The sequence below is a fragment of the Macrotis lagotis genome, chromosome 5, assembly GCF_037893015.1.
Source record: "Macrotis lagotis isolate mMagLag1 chromosome 5, bilby.v1.9.chrom.fasta, whole genome shotgun sequence".
Lineage (NCBI taxonomy): Eukaryota > Metazoa > Chordata > Mammalia > Peramelemorphia > Peramelidae > Macrotis > Macrotis lagotis.
Genome location: NC_133662.1, coordinates 185540202 through 185558118, shown reverse-complemented (window position 1 = coordinate 185558118; position 17917 = coordinate 185540202). Strand labels below are relative to the sequence as shown.

Here is a 17917-nt window from a genome sequence, read left to right as displayed (position 1 = left end):
ACTATTTTGAACTTCTCATTTGAACTTTTCATTTGTTGGCCAGGGATTGATCATCATTTATTCTAGCAGCTGTTAGAAGAACTAAATTAGGAAACAGCTTTTTGAAATCCAACATTTGGATACTACTTAAATTTAGCATTTAGAGAACTCTTCCTAGATACTAGGTGGGAGGCTACAATAAAAAACCTTTTGTATCCCTTAATGGAAGTAGCTTAGATATATTAAGGTACCCATTTACCTAATTTCTTTTCTTGATTTTGTGTCACTAAAATATTCATGAATTTCTCTCTCCTTTAATTGAACAGGATCTTTTGCCTGACATGAAACGTTTTTGGCCTGATATAATCCATCCATCTCCTAATCGTAGCCAATTCTGGTGAGTCCAAGTAATTTAAGAACTCTTCTTGCCTCTTAGAAAACAAGTTAGGACTAATTTATAAATGAGATGTTAAATACAATTTTTTTTGTGGGAAGCACAAATAGAAAATTCTATCTATTTCCAAATCTGAGAAATTTGAAAAATATACTATATAGAAATGATTTTGTCATTTTAAGTGACTTTCTTCTATGTAAAAAAAATAGAGAAATAGGATTTCCTTTTTATAATCTTTTGGCTTGATTTTCTGATATTGGAAATGAATATGGATCTAACATATATAAAAAAGTTTATAAATGTGCATATATGGTCTGGACTTGTGATTGCTTCTATGTGGGGAGCTAATGTGGAAACTCCATCCTTCCAATATAGACTGACACCTCATCTTAGTCAATCAGCAAACAAATATTAAGTGTCTTCTACATGCTAAGAATATAAAGACATAAATATGACAGTTGCTTGCCCTCAAGCAACTTGCATCTTATAGGAAACAAGAGAAGTGTGTACAAAATATAGACTATAAATAGGAGATTATTTGGTGGTTAGATATTAGAAGCTGAAGTAATTAATTCATTAGAAAAGGACTCATATAGGAGATAGTTTTAAGCTGAACAGCAGAGGTGAGGTGATGAAAATAATTTTGAGATATAATTTCTTATTTTATGAATAAGTCTGGCACTTTATTAGTAAAAGGTTGGCCATTTGGCCATCTCTCTTAGACCAAAAACAATCAAGGTTGCAGGCTCAGAATTTATTTGTTCTTTTGGAAGAGGAATTGCAACTGACTCTGATTGGTTAACAAAATAGAAATTGAGTCATATTAAAATGAAGGGCCAAGAGTGTGGGAAATAGTTTCTCTATCTCCATTCTCAGATAACGCCTTGCCTTGGTCTAGCAGACATAAGGATCTGTCTTGACATTAGCTTGATTGAATGGAATTCATCTGAGACTAGATATTCTTTGTAGGGTTGGGTTGGGTCAGAGAGAAAAGTTTAACTTGATATTCAGAGACAGAGGTCTTGAAAAGAAAATCAGAACTCTGAATCTTTTTTGAATCTTTAGTTATTAATCATCATTTCTCTAATGGGGAGGGGAACAGTCTGTGAGTAAAGGATGGGAATAAATTGTTGAGTGTGAGGAAGAGTAAGAAGTCCAATTGGTCTGGACCCAAGAATGCATCAAGGAAACTATAGAAAATAAGGTTGAAAAGATAGGTTGGAGAAAAGCAGTGAAGAGTTTTTAATGACAGAGGACTTTATATTGGATCCTATATATATTGTGGAAGTTCTGAAGTTTGTCATAGGGAGACATAGTTTCTATGCTTTAAGAATATTTCTTTGGTAGCTAGGTAAAAGATTGCTTAAGGATGAGAAAGACATGGAGATGGGAAAGGCAATTAGGAGGTCCTGATCACCTTTCACCCTGACTATGACTGTAACTTCATAGTCATACAATAGATGATGTTGGAAAGAAAGGGACGAATGCAAGGGGTGTTGGGTAGAATTGGGAATACTGAAAAATTGATTTTGATAGTTGGGGTAACTGATAGTGACAGAGTTGCCTGAGATTCTCAGTGATTAAGAAACTCATCCATGGTCAATGTATCGCAGTGGTGGGACTTGGAACTGGGTCTTCTTGACACTGGGGGCAGCCTCGCTTCTCTCCCCTGCTCTCTCCCTCTACTAAATTTTAGTGTCATCTATTAATAATATTATCTTTATTTCTTTCACTTAATTTTTATTTGTAAATTATTGTTTACAATGCAGAATATTTGAATGCCAACAGAAATTTGACTTCCTATTAGAAAGTAAAACAACTTATTCTGAAAAAAGATGTTGCTTTCTTCAACTTCTCTTGGGAATAAGGCAAAAGGTGTTCATGAAAAAGAAGTACTCTCATCTTTGAATAATTGAAAAAAGTAGTTAAGATATTAAGCTCATTTATCTCAAATAAAAAAAATTCACTTAATGTTTAGAAAAAATGGAGTTTTGCTGAAAGTGAAAAAGGTCCTATTATATATGTTACTGTTAAATGAATGTTTTGTTTTGGAGTCAGAGTTGGGAGGCTTGAAACTTGACTCTTCTGCTTGCTACTTGGGTAACTTTGAACACACATCACTTCTCTGGAACTCAGTTTTCTCATATACAAAATGAAAGAGGTTGGAATAGTCAGCCTCCAAGTTCCTTCCCAGTGCCACATCTTTGTTCTATGTTTTCATATCTGTTAATTTCAAGATAACTTTAAAAATAATTGCTTTAATAAAGTCATGCCAAATCTTTAATATCCATTAGCAATTAAACCTAATATTCCCTTTGTTAAATTAGATTGACTGAAGGCAAGATGCCACTTTGTTTCCCCATTCTAAGTTCTGCTTTTCATAATCCAGACACCAATAAAACCATTTTTTTTTGCCAAGATGAAGTCTCTGTTTTTTCTCAGTGAAGAACTTAACCTGAAAGTATTTCTTTGAAGGGTTGCCAGGAGAAAATTTGTGACTGAAAGAATTGGTGTGGAAGTCACTTTTACTTCAAAGATATTGTAGAGCTTAGGTAGAAATGTCCCCATAGTGTGTTTGTTCCTCTGACATGGCTTTACAATGAGAGGACCAAGACTGTAGTTTGAAATTTTTCTCATTATGTAGGAGGAATTTTGAAAAGAAAATCAGGTTTAATAGCAATTTAGAAATAGTTAATCCAGGTATAGAACAGGGTTAGGCTAGTTCTTTTATTTAGCACAGCATTTTTCTTTGAATATGGAATGATGAGATGATAATTATTATACATTGACATGAAATGGCCTTAAGAAAAAGCATTTCATATTACACTAAAGAACGAAGAAACTATGGTAATCAGTTCACTGTTAAAAATCTGAATGTTGTGTTGATTATACTGTTCGGATCAGAGAACTGTGATATTAATTGATGATAAATTAGCCATCCATCACCCAAATAATAAACATATGCAGAATGCCTTCTGTGTTCCAAGCATCATGGTAAGCCCTGTTATGTTTAATATGTAATGATTCAGAGAAAAGATTTCTAAGAAGGTCAAAATGACTTTAATCTTTTAGAATTCAGTAGTAAATTATAGTTTTCTTATAATAATTTTTCCTTTCATTTATTGAATGAAAAAAGTAAATTTCTAAGTGTACCTGGAAAGGGGCTTAATTTTGTGAAAACTAACTAGCAAAAGTTTTATTCTACTGTGAAATATTTTCCTACTTAATTTCATTTGACTTTATTAAGAAAGAAAGCTATCTTTTGTTCAAAACATGTCTTCAGTTTTAAGATTCTTTAGAAATGTATGAAAGAGTGGCAATTCTCTAACACAGGAACAGCTAATCAGGAAATTAATGTTTCTATTTGGAAAGATTTTGTATGTTTTTTTTCATTTTCCACTTCAAGTGACAAGGTTGTCTGTAAACTCAAAATAAGATTATACAGAATATAAGTTCTTGAAGCAACTATTTCATTTTTGTCTTTGTCTTTATACCAATAAAATCACAGAACTAGACTACCCCCACTGCCCCATTTAGGATAGAATCTTGTAAATGGTATTTAGTAAATGCTCTTTGAATTAATGAAGTTCTGAACAGTTTACTTCTTTTATTATTACATTTTCTAAATTTCTTCTGTTTTTTTCTCTTAATCTCTCAGACACCCATTAAGAGACTATTTTAAAAAAGAAGAGAAAAAGAAAATAATTCAACAAAACTGTTCAATATATTGATAAAAATCTGACACCATTTGCTGTGTTCCATGCTCTTCTCTCTCATACATCTGAAAAAGAGTGGGGGGGGGAATAAGAAGATATCTTCTAATAGCTTTTATTTGGGACCAAGTCTGTCCTTTAAATTTTGTAGCATTCTTTTTTATTTTGACTTTTAAGAATTTCATTGTAATTTGAACAAGAGTTAGTTGCCTTTTTAATAAAGTCAAATGAAATTTAATAGGAAAATATTTCACAGTAAAATAAAAATTTTGTAGGGTTGTTTTCACCTAATTATTCCCCTTGCTTAGCAACAGTAAGAAACCCAAATTGTAGGATTTTGAGGAACAGAATTAGTAATTTTCTGGCTGATTTTCCGATTTACTTCTTTTATTTAACACAAGAAAAAACAAAATATAAGAAAATTGCAACTTCCTACTAAATCCTAGAAAAGCTCAAGCCTTGTACAAAAATATTCATAGTGGCCCTGTTTGTGGTGGCAAAGAAATGGAAATTAAGAAAATGTCCTTCAGATGGGGAATGGCTTAACAAACTGTGATATGTATGTCATGGAACACTATTGCTCTGTTTGAAACCAAGAGGGATGGGAATTCAGGGAAACATGGAAGGATTTGCATGAATTGATAATAAGCAAGATGAACAGAACCAGAAAAACATTGTACACCCTAATAGCAACATGGGGGTGATGATCAACCTTGATGGACTTGCTCATTCCATCAGTGCAACAACCAGGGACAATTTGGGGCTATCTGCAATGGAGAATATCATCTGTATCCAGAGAAAGAATTGTAGAGTTTAAAGACCAAAGATTATTACCTTTAACAGAATTTTATGTAATTTTGCTATCTCTTATACATTACTTTTCTTCCTTAATGATATGATTTCTCTCTCATCACATTCAACTTAGATCAATGTATACCATAGAAACAATGTAAAGACTAACAGACTGCCTTCTGTGGGGGTGGGGAGAGGGAAGCAAGAATGGGGGAAAATTATAAAACTCAAAATGAATAAAATCTTTCTTGAATGAAAAACAAAGTTCAAGCTTTTGTTATTTTCCTTTAGTAATTAAGTATATTAAGTAGATATATTGCTTTCTTGGTTCCTACTTCACCTTGTAAAGTTCACATCAGTATTTTCCTGCTTCTCTATACTCATTGTTTTCATCATTTCTTTATTTTTTTTACATTTTTCTAATTGTTAGGGATTTTATGTATATACTTTATTTTTTATTTTTTTTAGGGTTTTTTTTTTTTTGCAGGCAAATGGGATTAAGTGGCTTGCCCAAGGCCACACAGCTAGGTAATTATTAAGTGTCTGAGACCAGATTTGAACCCAGGTACTCCTGACTCCAGGGCCAGTGCTTTATCCACTATGCCACCTAGCCTCCCTATACATTATTTTTTTTAATAAATATTTTATTATTTATTTTGAGTTTTACAATTTTTCCCATATTCTTGCTTTCTTCCCCCCCCACCCTCCACAGAAGGCAGTCAGTTAGTCTTTACATTGTTTCCATGATGTTCATTGATCTAAGTTGAATATGATGAGAGAGAGAGAAATCATGCCCTTAAGGAAGAAAAATAAAGTATAAGAGATAGCAAAATCACATAATAAAATAATGGGTTTTTTAAAATCTAAATTGAAGGTAATAGTCTCTGGTCTTTATTCAAACTCCACAATTCTTTCTCTGGAAACAGATGGAATTCTCCATCGCAGATAGTGATTGTCCCTGATTGTTGCACTGATGGAATGAGCGTGTCCATCAAGGTTGATCATCACTCCCATGTTGCTGTTAGGGTGTACAATGTTTTTCTGGTTCTGCTCATCTCACTCAGCATCAGTTCCTGCAAATCCTTCCATGCTTCCCTGAATTCCCATTCTTCCTGGTTTCTAATAGGATGATAGTGTTCCATGAAATACATATACCACACAGTTTGTTAAGCCATTCCCCAATTGAAGGACATTCACTTAATTTCCAATTCTTTGCCACCACAAACAGGGCTGCTATGAATATTTTTGCACAAGTGATGTTTTTACCCTTTTTTTCATAATCTTTTCAGGGTATAGACCCAGTAGTGGTATTGCTGGATCAAAGGGTATACACATTTTTGTTGCCCTTTGGGTGTAATTCCAAATTGCTCTCCAGAAAGGTTGGATGAGTTCACAGCTCCTCCATCATTTCTTAAAGAGTAATATCCAGTCACATTTACATAATACAGTTTTTTCCAAGATAGTCCCTATTTGCCTTATCAAGAGGGACAGAAATTTGTTGTGAAAGTTAAAATGATTTTATATGCATGTGCAGTCATACATAAGAGTTGCAGTGACAATTATTAGAATTTATCACTGTGATATTTGCAAAGAGCTTTACATGATCTCATTTGATAATGAAATATACACTTTTTACATAAAAGCCTCCTCCCTGGCCAGATTTGTACAATTTCCATAGCTAGAAGATCTTAGTCTCCTTCCAAATTCTCATTCTATCTGCTGGTAGGACCAGTCCACTGAGGTAAGATTTGAACTCAGGTCTTCTTGAATCCAGAAGTAGCCCTTCATCCAAGGCAGCATTTAGCTAACAGTAGTCAGTACTTAAGGTTAGAAAAGAAATAATAACTTTGTTGCATTTTCTGAATTCAGGTAAGTTGATCCAGATGAAATACATTCTTGGAAATCTGTATATTTTGTTTGTTTGAATTTTATTTTTATTTTCATTCTAAATTATCTCTTTCCCTTTCATTCCCTCATCCAAACACTGAGAAGGCAAGAACTATAAAAGTACTATTAAAACATAGATAATATTACCATGGAATTTTCTTAGTTTATTTGTGGGATCATTATATACAGTTCAGTGGCTTCTACTTTTTTAGTTTATAGTTTAATGCTATTTGGTCTGGATAATAATACATTTACATGCAGAATGGTTGAGCTCAAAGAGTAGTCTTCAATGACTCAATTTGTTTGGCATTGGGTCTCTAGCAGAGCACCTCAGTGGTCTGTGCTTGGACCTGTTTGGTTTAACATTTTTATCAATGATTTAGTTAGACATTGGTGTCATTCTTATCAAATTTTTGTATAGCACTTTTTAGGAAGATAAGGTAATAAACCTGAATAATAGAGGTCCAATAAGGTCCCAAAAAGACCTTAACCAGCTTGAGCACTGAACCAGTGCTATAAGCATTTATGAGGTACTGGCCTAAGTTGTTAGAGATACTTGGAGAGGGAAAAGAATCTCAGGATCTGATGGTGGAGATTTCAAGCAAACAGATATGTACAAAGAGGCTTATCTACATGATAAACAGAAGATAATTAAAAGAGGCAAGTCCCTAAGAATGAAGAGCATTGGAAAAGACTTCTAGTAGAAGATGGGATTTTAATTGAAACTTGAAGGAAACTGAGAAAGTTTGGAGGTGGATATGAGAGAGAGCATTAATTCAGAAAAAAATGAAATTCAATATGAAAAACTCTAATTGCAACTTGTTGCTCTTGGGTTCAAAAAGTCAGCATTAGAAGTAATCTGGGGATGTGTATTTAAATAAGTTTGGGAACTGTGGTGACTTGAAAATTCAATATGACGCACCAGTTTGAGTTTTTGAAAGGTAGTGTTGGGTTGTATTAAGAGAGGCATAGCCAATATGACCAGAAAGGATAGTAATCAATGTTGGAAGGGATGTGGGAAATCTAAGACACTAATAAATTGTTGGTGGAGCTGTGAACTCATCCAACCTTTCTGGAGAGCAATTTGGAATTACACCCAAAGGACAACAAAAATGTGCATACCCTTTGATCCAGCAATACCACTACTGGGTCTATACCCTGAAGAGATTATGAAAAAGGGTAAAAACATCACTTGTATGAAAATATTCATTGTAGCACTCTTTGTGGTGGCAAAGAATTGGAAATTGAGTGAATGTCCATCAATTGGGGAATGGCTTAATAAACTGTGGTTTATGTATGTGATGGAATACTATTGTTCTATTAGAAACCAGGAGGGATGGGAATTCAGGGAAGCCTGGAAGGATTTGCATGAACTGTTGCTGAGCAAGATGAGCAGAACCATGGGGGTGATGATCAACCTTAATGGACTTGCTCCTTCCATCAGTGCAACAATTAGGCACAATTTTGGGGTATCTGCTTTGGAGAATACCATCTGTATCCAGAGAAAGAATTGTAGACTTTGAACAAAAACCAAAGACTATTACCTTTAATTTTAAAAAGTTCTTATTAAATAATTTTACTATCTATTATACTTTATTTTTCTTCCTTATGGATATACTTTCTCTCTCATCACATTCAATTTAGATCAGTTTATACCATGGAAACAATGTAAAGTCTAACAGAACTGTCTTTTGTTGGGGGGGGGAGCGAGATTGGGGGAAAGGTGTAAAATTCAAAATAAATTAATTAAGAAAAAAAAGAGAGGCATAGCTTTTAAAATAAGAAAGTGGATGAGGAAGATTTTCTTTGTTCTGGCCAAATGTATTTAGTTCTGGGCCTACAGTAAATAGTTTCATAAGAACATTGTTAAACTAGAGAGTTTCCAAAGAAAATTAACCAAGATGAGAAAGGGCCTTGAGTACTTGTAACAGGAGAATTGGTTGAAGGAACTGATCTTGTTTGGATGAGAAGAGTCATGTAGAACATCATAGCTATATTCAAGTGTTTGAAGGGCTGTCATATGGAAAAGGGATGATTTACACTTACAGTTTGTCCCCAAAGGCAAAACAACAAGCAATGGGTAGAAGTTGCAAAGAGATTAATGTAGGTTTGATGTCAGAAAAAGCTTCCTAATAATTAGAACTCTCCAAAACCACCATGGGCTGTTTTATAGTTGGAATTCCTTTTAATTATGGAATACAGTAGATAGCCACTGAAGGCCCTCCCAACTCTTAAAATTCTGTGATTTTGTAATTCATTTACCTTTTATCCCCTCCCCAGTGGAGGCAGTTGTGGTTTGTGGGAATGTGATCCTGGTTTGAGAGTAGTCAGGTAGGCCACAACAATGAGAAAAACAAGGCTTCAAAGTCAGCAAATAGGGAATATCCCAAAAGTCTTGGTGTAGTTTTAAGAATTAAATAGTTTAAAGATGTTAGTTTAAATAGCTTAAAATTGCACTAAGACTTTTGGGACTCCATGTAGTGTGCCTGCTACTGGATTAGATTTTTATTCAAAGCCTTAATTAATCCCCAGTTTGTTCAAAAATGACCATTCTATTAGTCTCCAACTGAGTGAACCCAAGAGCAGATAGGTGGCACAATGGATATAGTGCTGGGCTTACAATAAGAAAAATCAATTCTGATTTCAAAAATAGCTTCTGACACTTATAGCTATGTGACCCCCAGCCAAGTCACTTAACCCTGTTTACCTGTTTTCCATTTGTAAAATAGGAACACACTGGAGAAGGAAGTGGCAAACTACTCCATTATCTTTACCATGAAAACCCAAAAAGGGATCCTGAAGAATCTAACATAGTTGAGTCACAAAAGGGACTGCTTCTAGGATCTCTATTATAATTAAAATGAAAGCAACCATATTTATACCTTTTACATGGCAGAGATTCTCTCTTGCAAAAACTGGTCAAGATAGAGTGCCTCTTTCTTTGACCCAGTGAATCAGAACTGCATTGAGTCATCTTTGACCCAGACCTACAGCCACAGCTATTTTCTGAGTTTTCCAGTTAGGATGATATTTTCTTTTTTTTAAATTTTTATTAAAAATATTATTTGAGTTTTACAATTTTCCCCCAATCTTGCTTCCCTCCCCCCACCCCCACCCCACAGATAGCACTCCATCAGTCTTTACTTTGTTTCCATGTTGTACCATGATCCGAACTGGGTGTGATGAGAGAGAAATCATATCCTTAAAGAGAACAGAATTCTCAGAGGTAACCAGATCAAACAATAAGACATCTGGGTTTTTTTCCCCCTAAATTAAATGGAATGGTCCTTGTACTTTGTTCAAACTCCACAGCTCCTTATCTGCATTGTTCCCAATTGTTGCGCTGATGGAATGAGCAAGTCCTTCAAGGTTGAACATCACTCCCATGTTGCTGTTAGGGTGTACAGTGTTTTTCTGGTTCTGCTCATCTCACTCAGCTTCAGTTCATGCAAATCCCTCCAGGTTTCCCTGAAATCCTGTCCCTCCTGTTTCTAATAGAACAATAGTGTTCCATGACATACATATACCACAGTTTGCTAAACCATTCCCCAATTGAAGGACATTTACTGGATTTCCAATTCTTTGCCACCACAAATAGGGATGCTATAAATATTTTTGTACAAGTAATGTTTTTACCCTTTTTCATCATCTCTTCAGGGTATAGACCCAGTAGTGGTATTGCTGGGTCAAAGGGTATGCACATTTTTGTTGCCCTTTGGGCATAGTTCCAAATAGCTCTCCAGAAGGGTTGGATGAGTTCATAGCTCCACCAACAGTGTAATAGTGTCCCAGATTTCCCACATCCCTTCCAACAATGATCATTATCCTTCCTGGTCATACTGGCCAATCTGAGAGGTGTGAGGTGGTACCTCAGCATAGCTTTAATTTGCATTTCTCTAATAATTAATGATTTAGAGCATTTTTTTTTCATATGGCTATGGATTGCTTTGATCTCCTCATCTGTAAATTGCCTTTGCATATCCTTTGACCATTTGTCAATTGGGGAATGGCTTTTTGTTTTAAAAATATAACTCAGTTCTCTGTATATTTTAGAAATGAGTCCTTTGTCAGAATCATTAGTTGTAAAGATTGTTTCCCAATTTACTACTTTTCTTTTGATCTTGATTACATTGGTTTTATCTGTGCAAAAACTTTTTAATTTAATGTAATCGAAATTATCTAATTGGTTTTTAGTGATATTCTCCAACTCTTCCTTAGTCATAAACTGTTCCCCTTTCCATAGATCTGACAGGTAGACTAGTCCTTGATCTTCTAATTTGCTGATAGTATTGTTTTTTATGTCTATGTCCTGTAACCATTTGGATCTTATCTTGGTAAAGGGTGTGAGGTGTTGGTCTAATCTAAGTTTCTTCCATACTAACTTCCAATTATCCCAGCAGTTTTTATCAAAGAGGGAGTTTTTATCCCGGTGGCCTGACTCTTTGGGTTTATCAAACAGCAGATTACTATAATCCTCCCCTGCTTTTACACCTAGTCTATTCCACTGGTCCACCACTCTATTTCTTAGCCAATACCAAACAGTTTTGATGACTGATGCTTTATAGTATAATTTTAGATCAGGTAGTGCTAAGCCACCTTCGTTTGCATTTTTTTTTCATTAAACTCCTGGCAATTCTTGACTTTTTATTTCTCCATATGAATTTACTTACAATTTTTTCTAACTCATTAAAGTAATTTTTTTGGAATTTTGATTGGTAGGGCACTGAACAGATAGTTTAGTTTTGGTAGAATTGTCATTTTTATTATATTAGCTCTACCTATCCATGAGCAGTTGATATTTGCCCAGTTATTTAAATCTGATTTAATTTGTGTGAGAAGTGTTTTATAATTGTTTTCAAAAAGATTCTGAGTCTGTCTTGGCAAATAGACCCCCAAGTATTTTACACTGTCTGAGGTTACTTTGAATGGGATTTCTCTTTCTAGCTCTTCCTGCTGTTTCTTGCTAGTCATATATAGGAAAGTTGAGGATTTATGGGGCTTTATTTTATAACCTGCAACTTTGCTAAAATTGCTAATTGTTTCCAGTAGTTTTTTAGATGATTTCTTGGGATTCTTTAGGTAGACCATCATGTCATCTGTAAGTAGTGAGAGTTTTGTCCCTTCCTTCCCAATTCTAATTCCTTTAATTTCTTTTTCTTCTCTAATTGCTGATGCTAACATTTCTAATACAATATTGAATAGTAGTGGTGATAATGGGCACCCTTGTTTAACCCCTGATCTTATTGGGAATGCTCTAGCCTCTCCCCATTGAGTATAATGCTTGTTGATGGTTTCACATAGATGGATGATATTTTCTAAGTCTAAATCTCTCTCTCCACTCCATGTAAATAACTTGCATCTTGCTAGTGGAACACAAGGCCTACAAGGTCAGAGACTTTAGTATTTTTATCTCTTGGGTCTAGCACACAGCCTTGGCCCTCAGCAGGTCCTTAATAAATGCCTATTGGTTGATTGATTGCCAAACTGGCTAGAGTAATGGCTACCTTCATTAATCATGTCTCCAGAATTACTGGTAAGGGCAAAGGACATATCTATATAAATAGATGAATGAAAAAGTATTTATTCAACATTTATGATATGCCAATCACTGGATGCTAAGATCTCAGGTTATAAATGCAAAATTGAATCCATTTCTGCTGATAGGCAACTTCTATTCTAATAAGGGGTTACAGCACTTTAGGGGAATGGTGTCCAGGAAGGGATGTTTTGGTTTGAAAAATCACAGGGATGGTCGATGGAATTACCAGGATTTATACTGTGGATTCAAAGCTGCAAAGCCTGAAAAGTAAATCAGGAAGGTTAGCTCCAGCAGCTTTAAAGGCTATAGTCAAATGTAGTATGATTGGGGAGGAGCTAGAAATAGAGGGGATCATAGGAGATATTCAGCAGACCTGGCTTTGACCCTGGGCTCTGCCAGGTGCTACTTGTATAACTTGGGAGTAAGTCTCTCAACCTGAGCTTCCTCATCAGTAATATGAAAGGTTTACACTAAGTGATTTTTAAGTTCTTCCCAGCTCTAAATCTATGAACTACCTCTATGATCTTGCGTAAATAGTTTTAGTTCTTTGGATTCCAGGTTCCTTAACTGATAATAGCAGATATGTATTATCTCCTGTGAGGGTCACAACAACCCTGGTGGTAAATACTATAGATTTATCCACCACCTTGCTAACCAGATGTAGTTAGCTATTTTCTGTTTACCTGGACTATATTCTTGACTGCTATTATGAGTATGCTTCCCTTCTTTCCTGATCCCTCTTTCCATCTTTGAAACCATAATCAAATAAATATTGCCATTATTATTGGGATGAATGTTAATCTACTCCCTGGTGACTCCATTCACCATTTCTCTGACTTTTTACTTATTGTTATCCTCTTTTAACTGTACATATAAGCTATTACCAGTTAAGAAACTGAGACTCAGTTACTGACCTTGGCCACATAGAGAGAGAGAGAGAGACAATGTAGTCTCTTCCCATATAATGGTATCTCCTTAGGAGCAGGGACTGTTTCATTTTTAAAATTCTCTTTTTTTTGTCAGTCTCTTATGTAACAGGCATATTCCATTTCAAGTGACTGACCTTGGCCATACTCTTGTTAGGTGTTAGAATTGGGATTCAGACATGTCCCAGTGACTCCAATGACTCCAAATCCTCGTAAAGAATTTGTTTATGATCCTTGTGAAAAGGACAGGGGTTGATTGGATGCTCCCTAAGGTCTCATCTACCATCAACATCTTTTGATTCTGAAGCTGCTATGGAAACTGCTTTATGTCATATGATTTAGTCATGCATTTTTTCTTTTACCTGTCCTTCAAAGTGATATTTTGTTTTTAACCAACGGCAACCATAACAAGTTGGGTTACTTTGGATTAGTTCCAACCCTGAATTCATTTTTATTTTAGACTTTTATTGAGGTTACTTCATGATGTGATGTTGAATAAACTTGAGGTGACAGAATCTGATTCATATTCTGTTTATTTTAAATTAGAATTTTGCTAAGATTTAAAGCATTCCCAGAGCCAGATAAATTTTGATTGTTCAACTGATTATGTAAAACTGGTTTTGCTTCTTCACATAGTATTGTGTTTCCCCCACCTCGGCTTGTAGAGACACTTCCTATGGAATGGTATCTCTTTGAGGGCAGGGACTGTTTTATCTTTGTTATAGTCTTTGAAATCTTCTCTTTTGTTGGTTTCTTCTGTGGTTGGTTTCTTCTTCTTCAGTTATTTTCCATTTCAAATGACTGGCCTTGGACACACTTAGGTGTTAGAAATGGGATTATGAAATGTCCCCAGTGACTCCAAATCTTAAGTATGCTGCAGAACCATACCACAATTAGTACAGTCACTTTTCTTTAGGTTTTTGCAAGGCAAATGGGGTTAAGTGGCTTGCCCAAGGCCACACAGCTAGGTGTCTGGGACTGGATTTGAACCCAGGTACTCCTGACTCCAAGGCCGGTGTTTTATCCACTACGCCACCCAGCTGCCCCTAGTACAGTCACTTTCCAGTTGATTGGCATTCAATTGTTTTTCAGTTCTTTTCTTGTTTTTCTTTTAATCCTGCTCTTCATGTTCAAGCAATTTTTTAAAAATTATGACTGTGTCCTCTTCAATATTACCTTCCCTTTTAATTTCCTCTTTCCTCCTTTTCTGTGACTATTCTCTATGGTATCTAACACAGGATATGATTATATAGATATTTGTGTGGTTATAGACATACCCACATGCACATATGTATGTACATGCCTACTATTTATGCAATAAATTTTATACATATACTCTATGCTTTTTGAACAATTTACTTTATTTTTAGTTTATGAAACAAAACAAGAATTTCTTTAACATTGTAAATAAGATGATTGAGAAATGAAATTGCAAATCTATTAATGTATAACTTGACTTGCTTTTCCTTTAAAATATATAATAAAATAACCATGAACATTTCTTTTTTCCTTCTCACCACCCTAATCTATAAAAATATGACATTTTTCTATCCTTTCTAAAATCCTTTTGTCAAAATCTTGTGAACCTTACACCAAATCCTATAAAACAAGTGAGTGCAGCAAGAAAAAGAAGCATTACCCAGTAAAAAAATTTTAAAATGTAAGAAGTTAGCAAATTAATTGTATGTCAATTGATTGAATTATTTTACTTGGTTTCAAGAAATTCTTTTACCTGCTATGTAGATGGTCAAAAGAAAGGATTTGGAAAAAAGAATAAGGCAAATTTGGGGAAACATCTACATGTGGGGGATGAGAAAGGGAAGGAGAGTCAAATAGGCAGGAAGAGAAGCAGGAGAGATTATCATCTTAAAACCAAAGATAAAAATAATCAAGAAGCTAGGTGGCACAGTGGAGAGAGAGCACCACTCTGGAATCAAGAGAACCTGAGTTCAAAATAGGGCTCAGACACTGAAAACTTACTTAGCTGTGTGACCTTGGGCAAGTCTCTTAACCCATTGCCTGCCAAAAACAAAAAGGAAGAAAACAGTCAACAGTGACAAAAGGCTGTTGTTAGCTCTAGAAGAATAAGATCTAAGAAAGGATAATTGGATTTGCAGTGGGGTCCTTGGTGATTGTGGAGAACATGGCTTCAGTAGAGTGATGGAGAGAAAAGTCATTTTGCAAGAGATTGAGAAATGAGTGGATGGTATAGAGGCAGCATTGACAAGAGCAGAATCTCCTTTATTACTGTGTGTAACCAAGTAATTTTCAGTTAACTGATTCCTTATTTATTTACATTTATTAGTCTTCCTGGGCATGAATATCTAGAGGAAGCTAGGTGGTTCAATAGATAAAGTTCTGGACTTGACTCAGGAAGACCTGGGATCAAATTCAGACTCAGACATTTAGTAGCTATATGACTTTGGGCAAAATCACTTAACCTTTGACTGCCTCAGTTTCCTCATCTGGAAAATGAGCTCTTCCCTTTAGTGAGGATCAAATGACAAAACTAAAAACTCAAGCATAGGGGGTGGCTAGGTGGCGTAGTGGATAAAGCACCGGCCTTGGAGTCAGGAGAACCTGGGTTCAAATCCAGTCTCAGACACTATTAAGTGTACCTAGCTGTGTGGCCTTGGGCAAGCCACTTAACCCCGATTGCCTTGCAAAAACCTAAAAAAAAACCCCAAAACTCAAGTATAGTGCTTGATAAATAGTAGGTGCTTAATAAGTGCTTCTTAATTTAAAGTTAATCTTGGGTTACCTGATAAATTTTTTCTCTCCACTCCTTATAGAAATAGATAAGCTTAATACCCTATACCTTATGTGACATACTAAAAGTCACGATTTACACTGTTAAATTGAATTTCTTGAAGAAAAATTTTACTGCAAGTTTGAAGATAGTTTAGGGGATAGGTGGGTGGATTTTCTCTCTTTTGAATTACCATTATTGAGGTTCTGAGAAATAAGCTACCTATGAGGCGGAGAGACAGAGACTAAATAATTCTAAAACATTTTTCTTAGGAATTAGTTATCTTATCTATTCATGCCTAGTTACTGAGAAATGACTGTCTCTCGCCTAGCTGTCTCTATAAAATGCTCTGACTGTAAAATACTAGCTATCTGCATGAGAACACACGACTCACATCTCCTAGTGAATATGTGGGTGTTTGAACAATGGCATTTTCATGTTTCTCACCCTTAGTCTGTTGCAGTTTGAGCAGGCTGTAATCCTAGAAATGAATTGGAACTGATTAGCAATGAAAGGAGGCAAGAGAATGGAGAAAGCATACTATGGGGGACTGCTGAATGTTATCCCAAGTAGCTTATGCTTATGCTTTAGGGAACTGCAAAATGATACATGTTGTGAGTACTCAACTCTTGTTTTGCTGAAAGAATAGTAGGATGAAATGAATTTATTTTGTGGAAACAAATATAAGTGTTTCATCATGTTATCTGTTCCAATTTTCTTTTCACACAGACTTTTTATTACTCTTCGTTTTTCTTTGTTTCTTACAGGAAACACGAGTGGGAGAAACATGGTACATGTGCAGCCCAGTTAGATGCTCTAAATTCTCAAAAAAAATACTTTGGTAAATGTCTGGAATTTTACAAGCAAATTGACCTAAACAGGTATGTTCTTTCTTCACTTTGTATTTGTGTTGTTGCTTTTAATAAACATGACGGTTCTTTCTGAGTCCCCTTGGTGATTGATGTTTTCTTTAAAATCTAAAACAAAATGGCATTTCTTGTTCCTATTTTATGACTCTCTCTAGTTGTATGCCCTATTGGGTGTGATTTGGAAACCCCTTAGTCCAGTGATGCAAAGAAATCAAACCATAGAAAGAACAGTTTGAATATCCTTCACCCCTCCCCCATTCAACAAGTTTATATAGATTTCCAGACTCTCTTTAGATATTCATCCTTTGGTCTGTCTATTCTGCATTTCTGGGAATTTTGGTTTGAAGCTTTGGCTTTGTTTTTATGACTGTGAAATGAGTGAAACCAAATAGATACTGTTTGTGAGCTTTTGACACCTAAACAAAAGCTTCTGAGGCAAACAAATTTCACAGTAATGATTTGCAAGAAAAAAGGAATGAGTTAATTATTGGCTTCTACATCTTTTTTTTTTAAATTAGGTGATGCTGAAATACATTTTGTCCTTGGGGAAATAATGAAAAAAGGGACATTGTTTTCTTGTACAGTATTAAAGAAACATTTCCCATCTAGGATCCCTGCAGTGCAACATTTCACCTTGTTCATGTTCAACAAGGTTACTAGGGCTCAAGTCGTTTTCCAGCTTTTCATCTCAGAAGCTGTATTTAGTCAATCCTTTGAAAGGCATATTTCAAAGCAGGAATCAGAGGATCATAAATAAAGTATAAGACCCTCAGTGAAGATACTTTATCTTGATCTTTGTATCTAATCTGCAGTGCCACTTCCCTCTACTGCATTTGCCTCTCTCAAAATAGGCACTGACATAGCTGAAAACCTTACTTTGTCCAATAAGAATAAGGAGTAATTTATGTAAAGTGACTTTAGCTTTCCAGAATGAAGACCCTGTACAAACTGCCCTTGTCCAATGAAATGATGGCATTCTAAAAGTCTTTATAAACTAAGATTTGGAACTCCATTTTCCATTTTTTAAAATTTTTCATTATTTCTAGTTTTCATGGAAGTAATATTATCA

General features: G+C 35.1%; 1 protein-coding gene across 2 annotated transcripts in view; it reads left to right on the top strand.

Annotated features, from left to right (window-relative positions):
* RNASET2 (ribonuclease T2) overlaps positions 1-17917 on the top strand; it is a 47408-nt gene that overhangs the window by 16664 nt on the left and 12827 nt on the right. For both annotated transcript variants that reach the window (XM_074188019.1, XM_074188020.1), the window contains exons 6-7: positions 306-376; positions 16747-16860. In XM_074188019.1, the coding sequence (XP_074044120.1) occupies positions 306-376; positions 16747-16860 (185 nt within the window). The remainder of the gene's footprint in view (positions 1-305; positions 377-16746; positions 16861-17917) is intronic.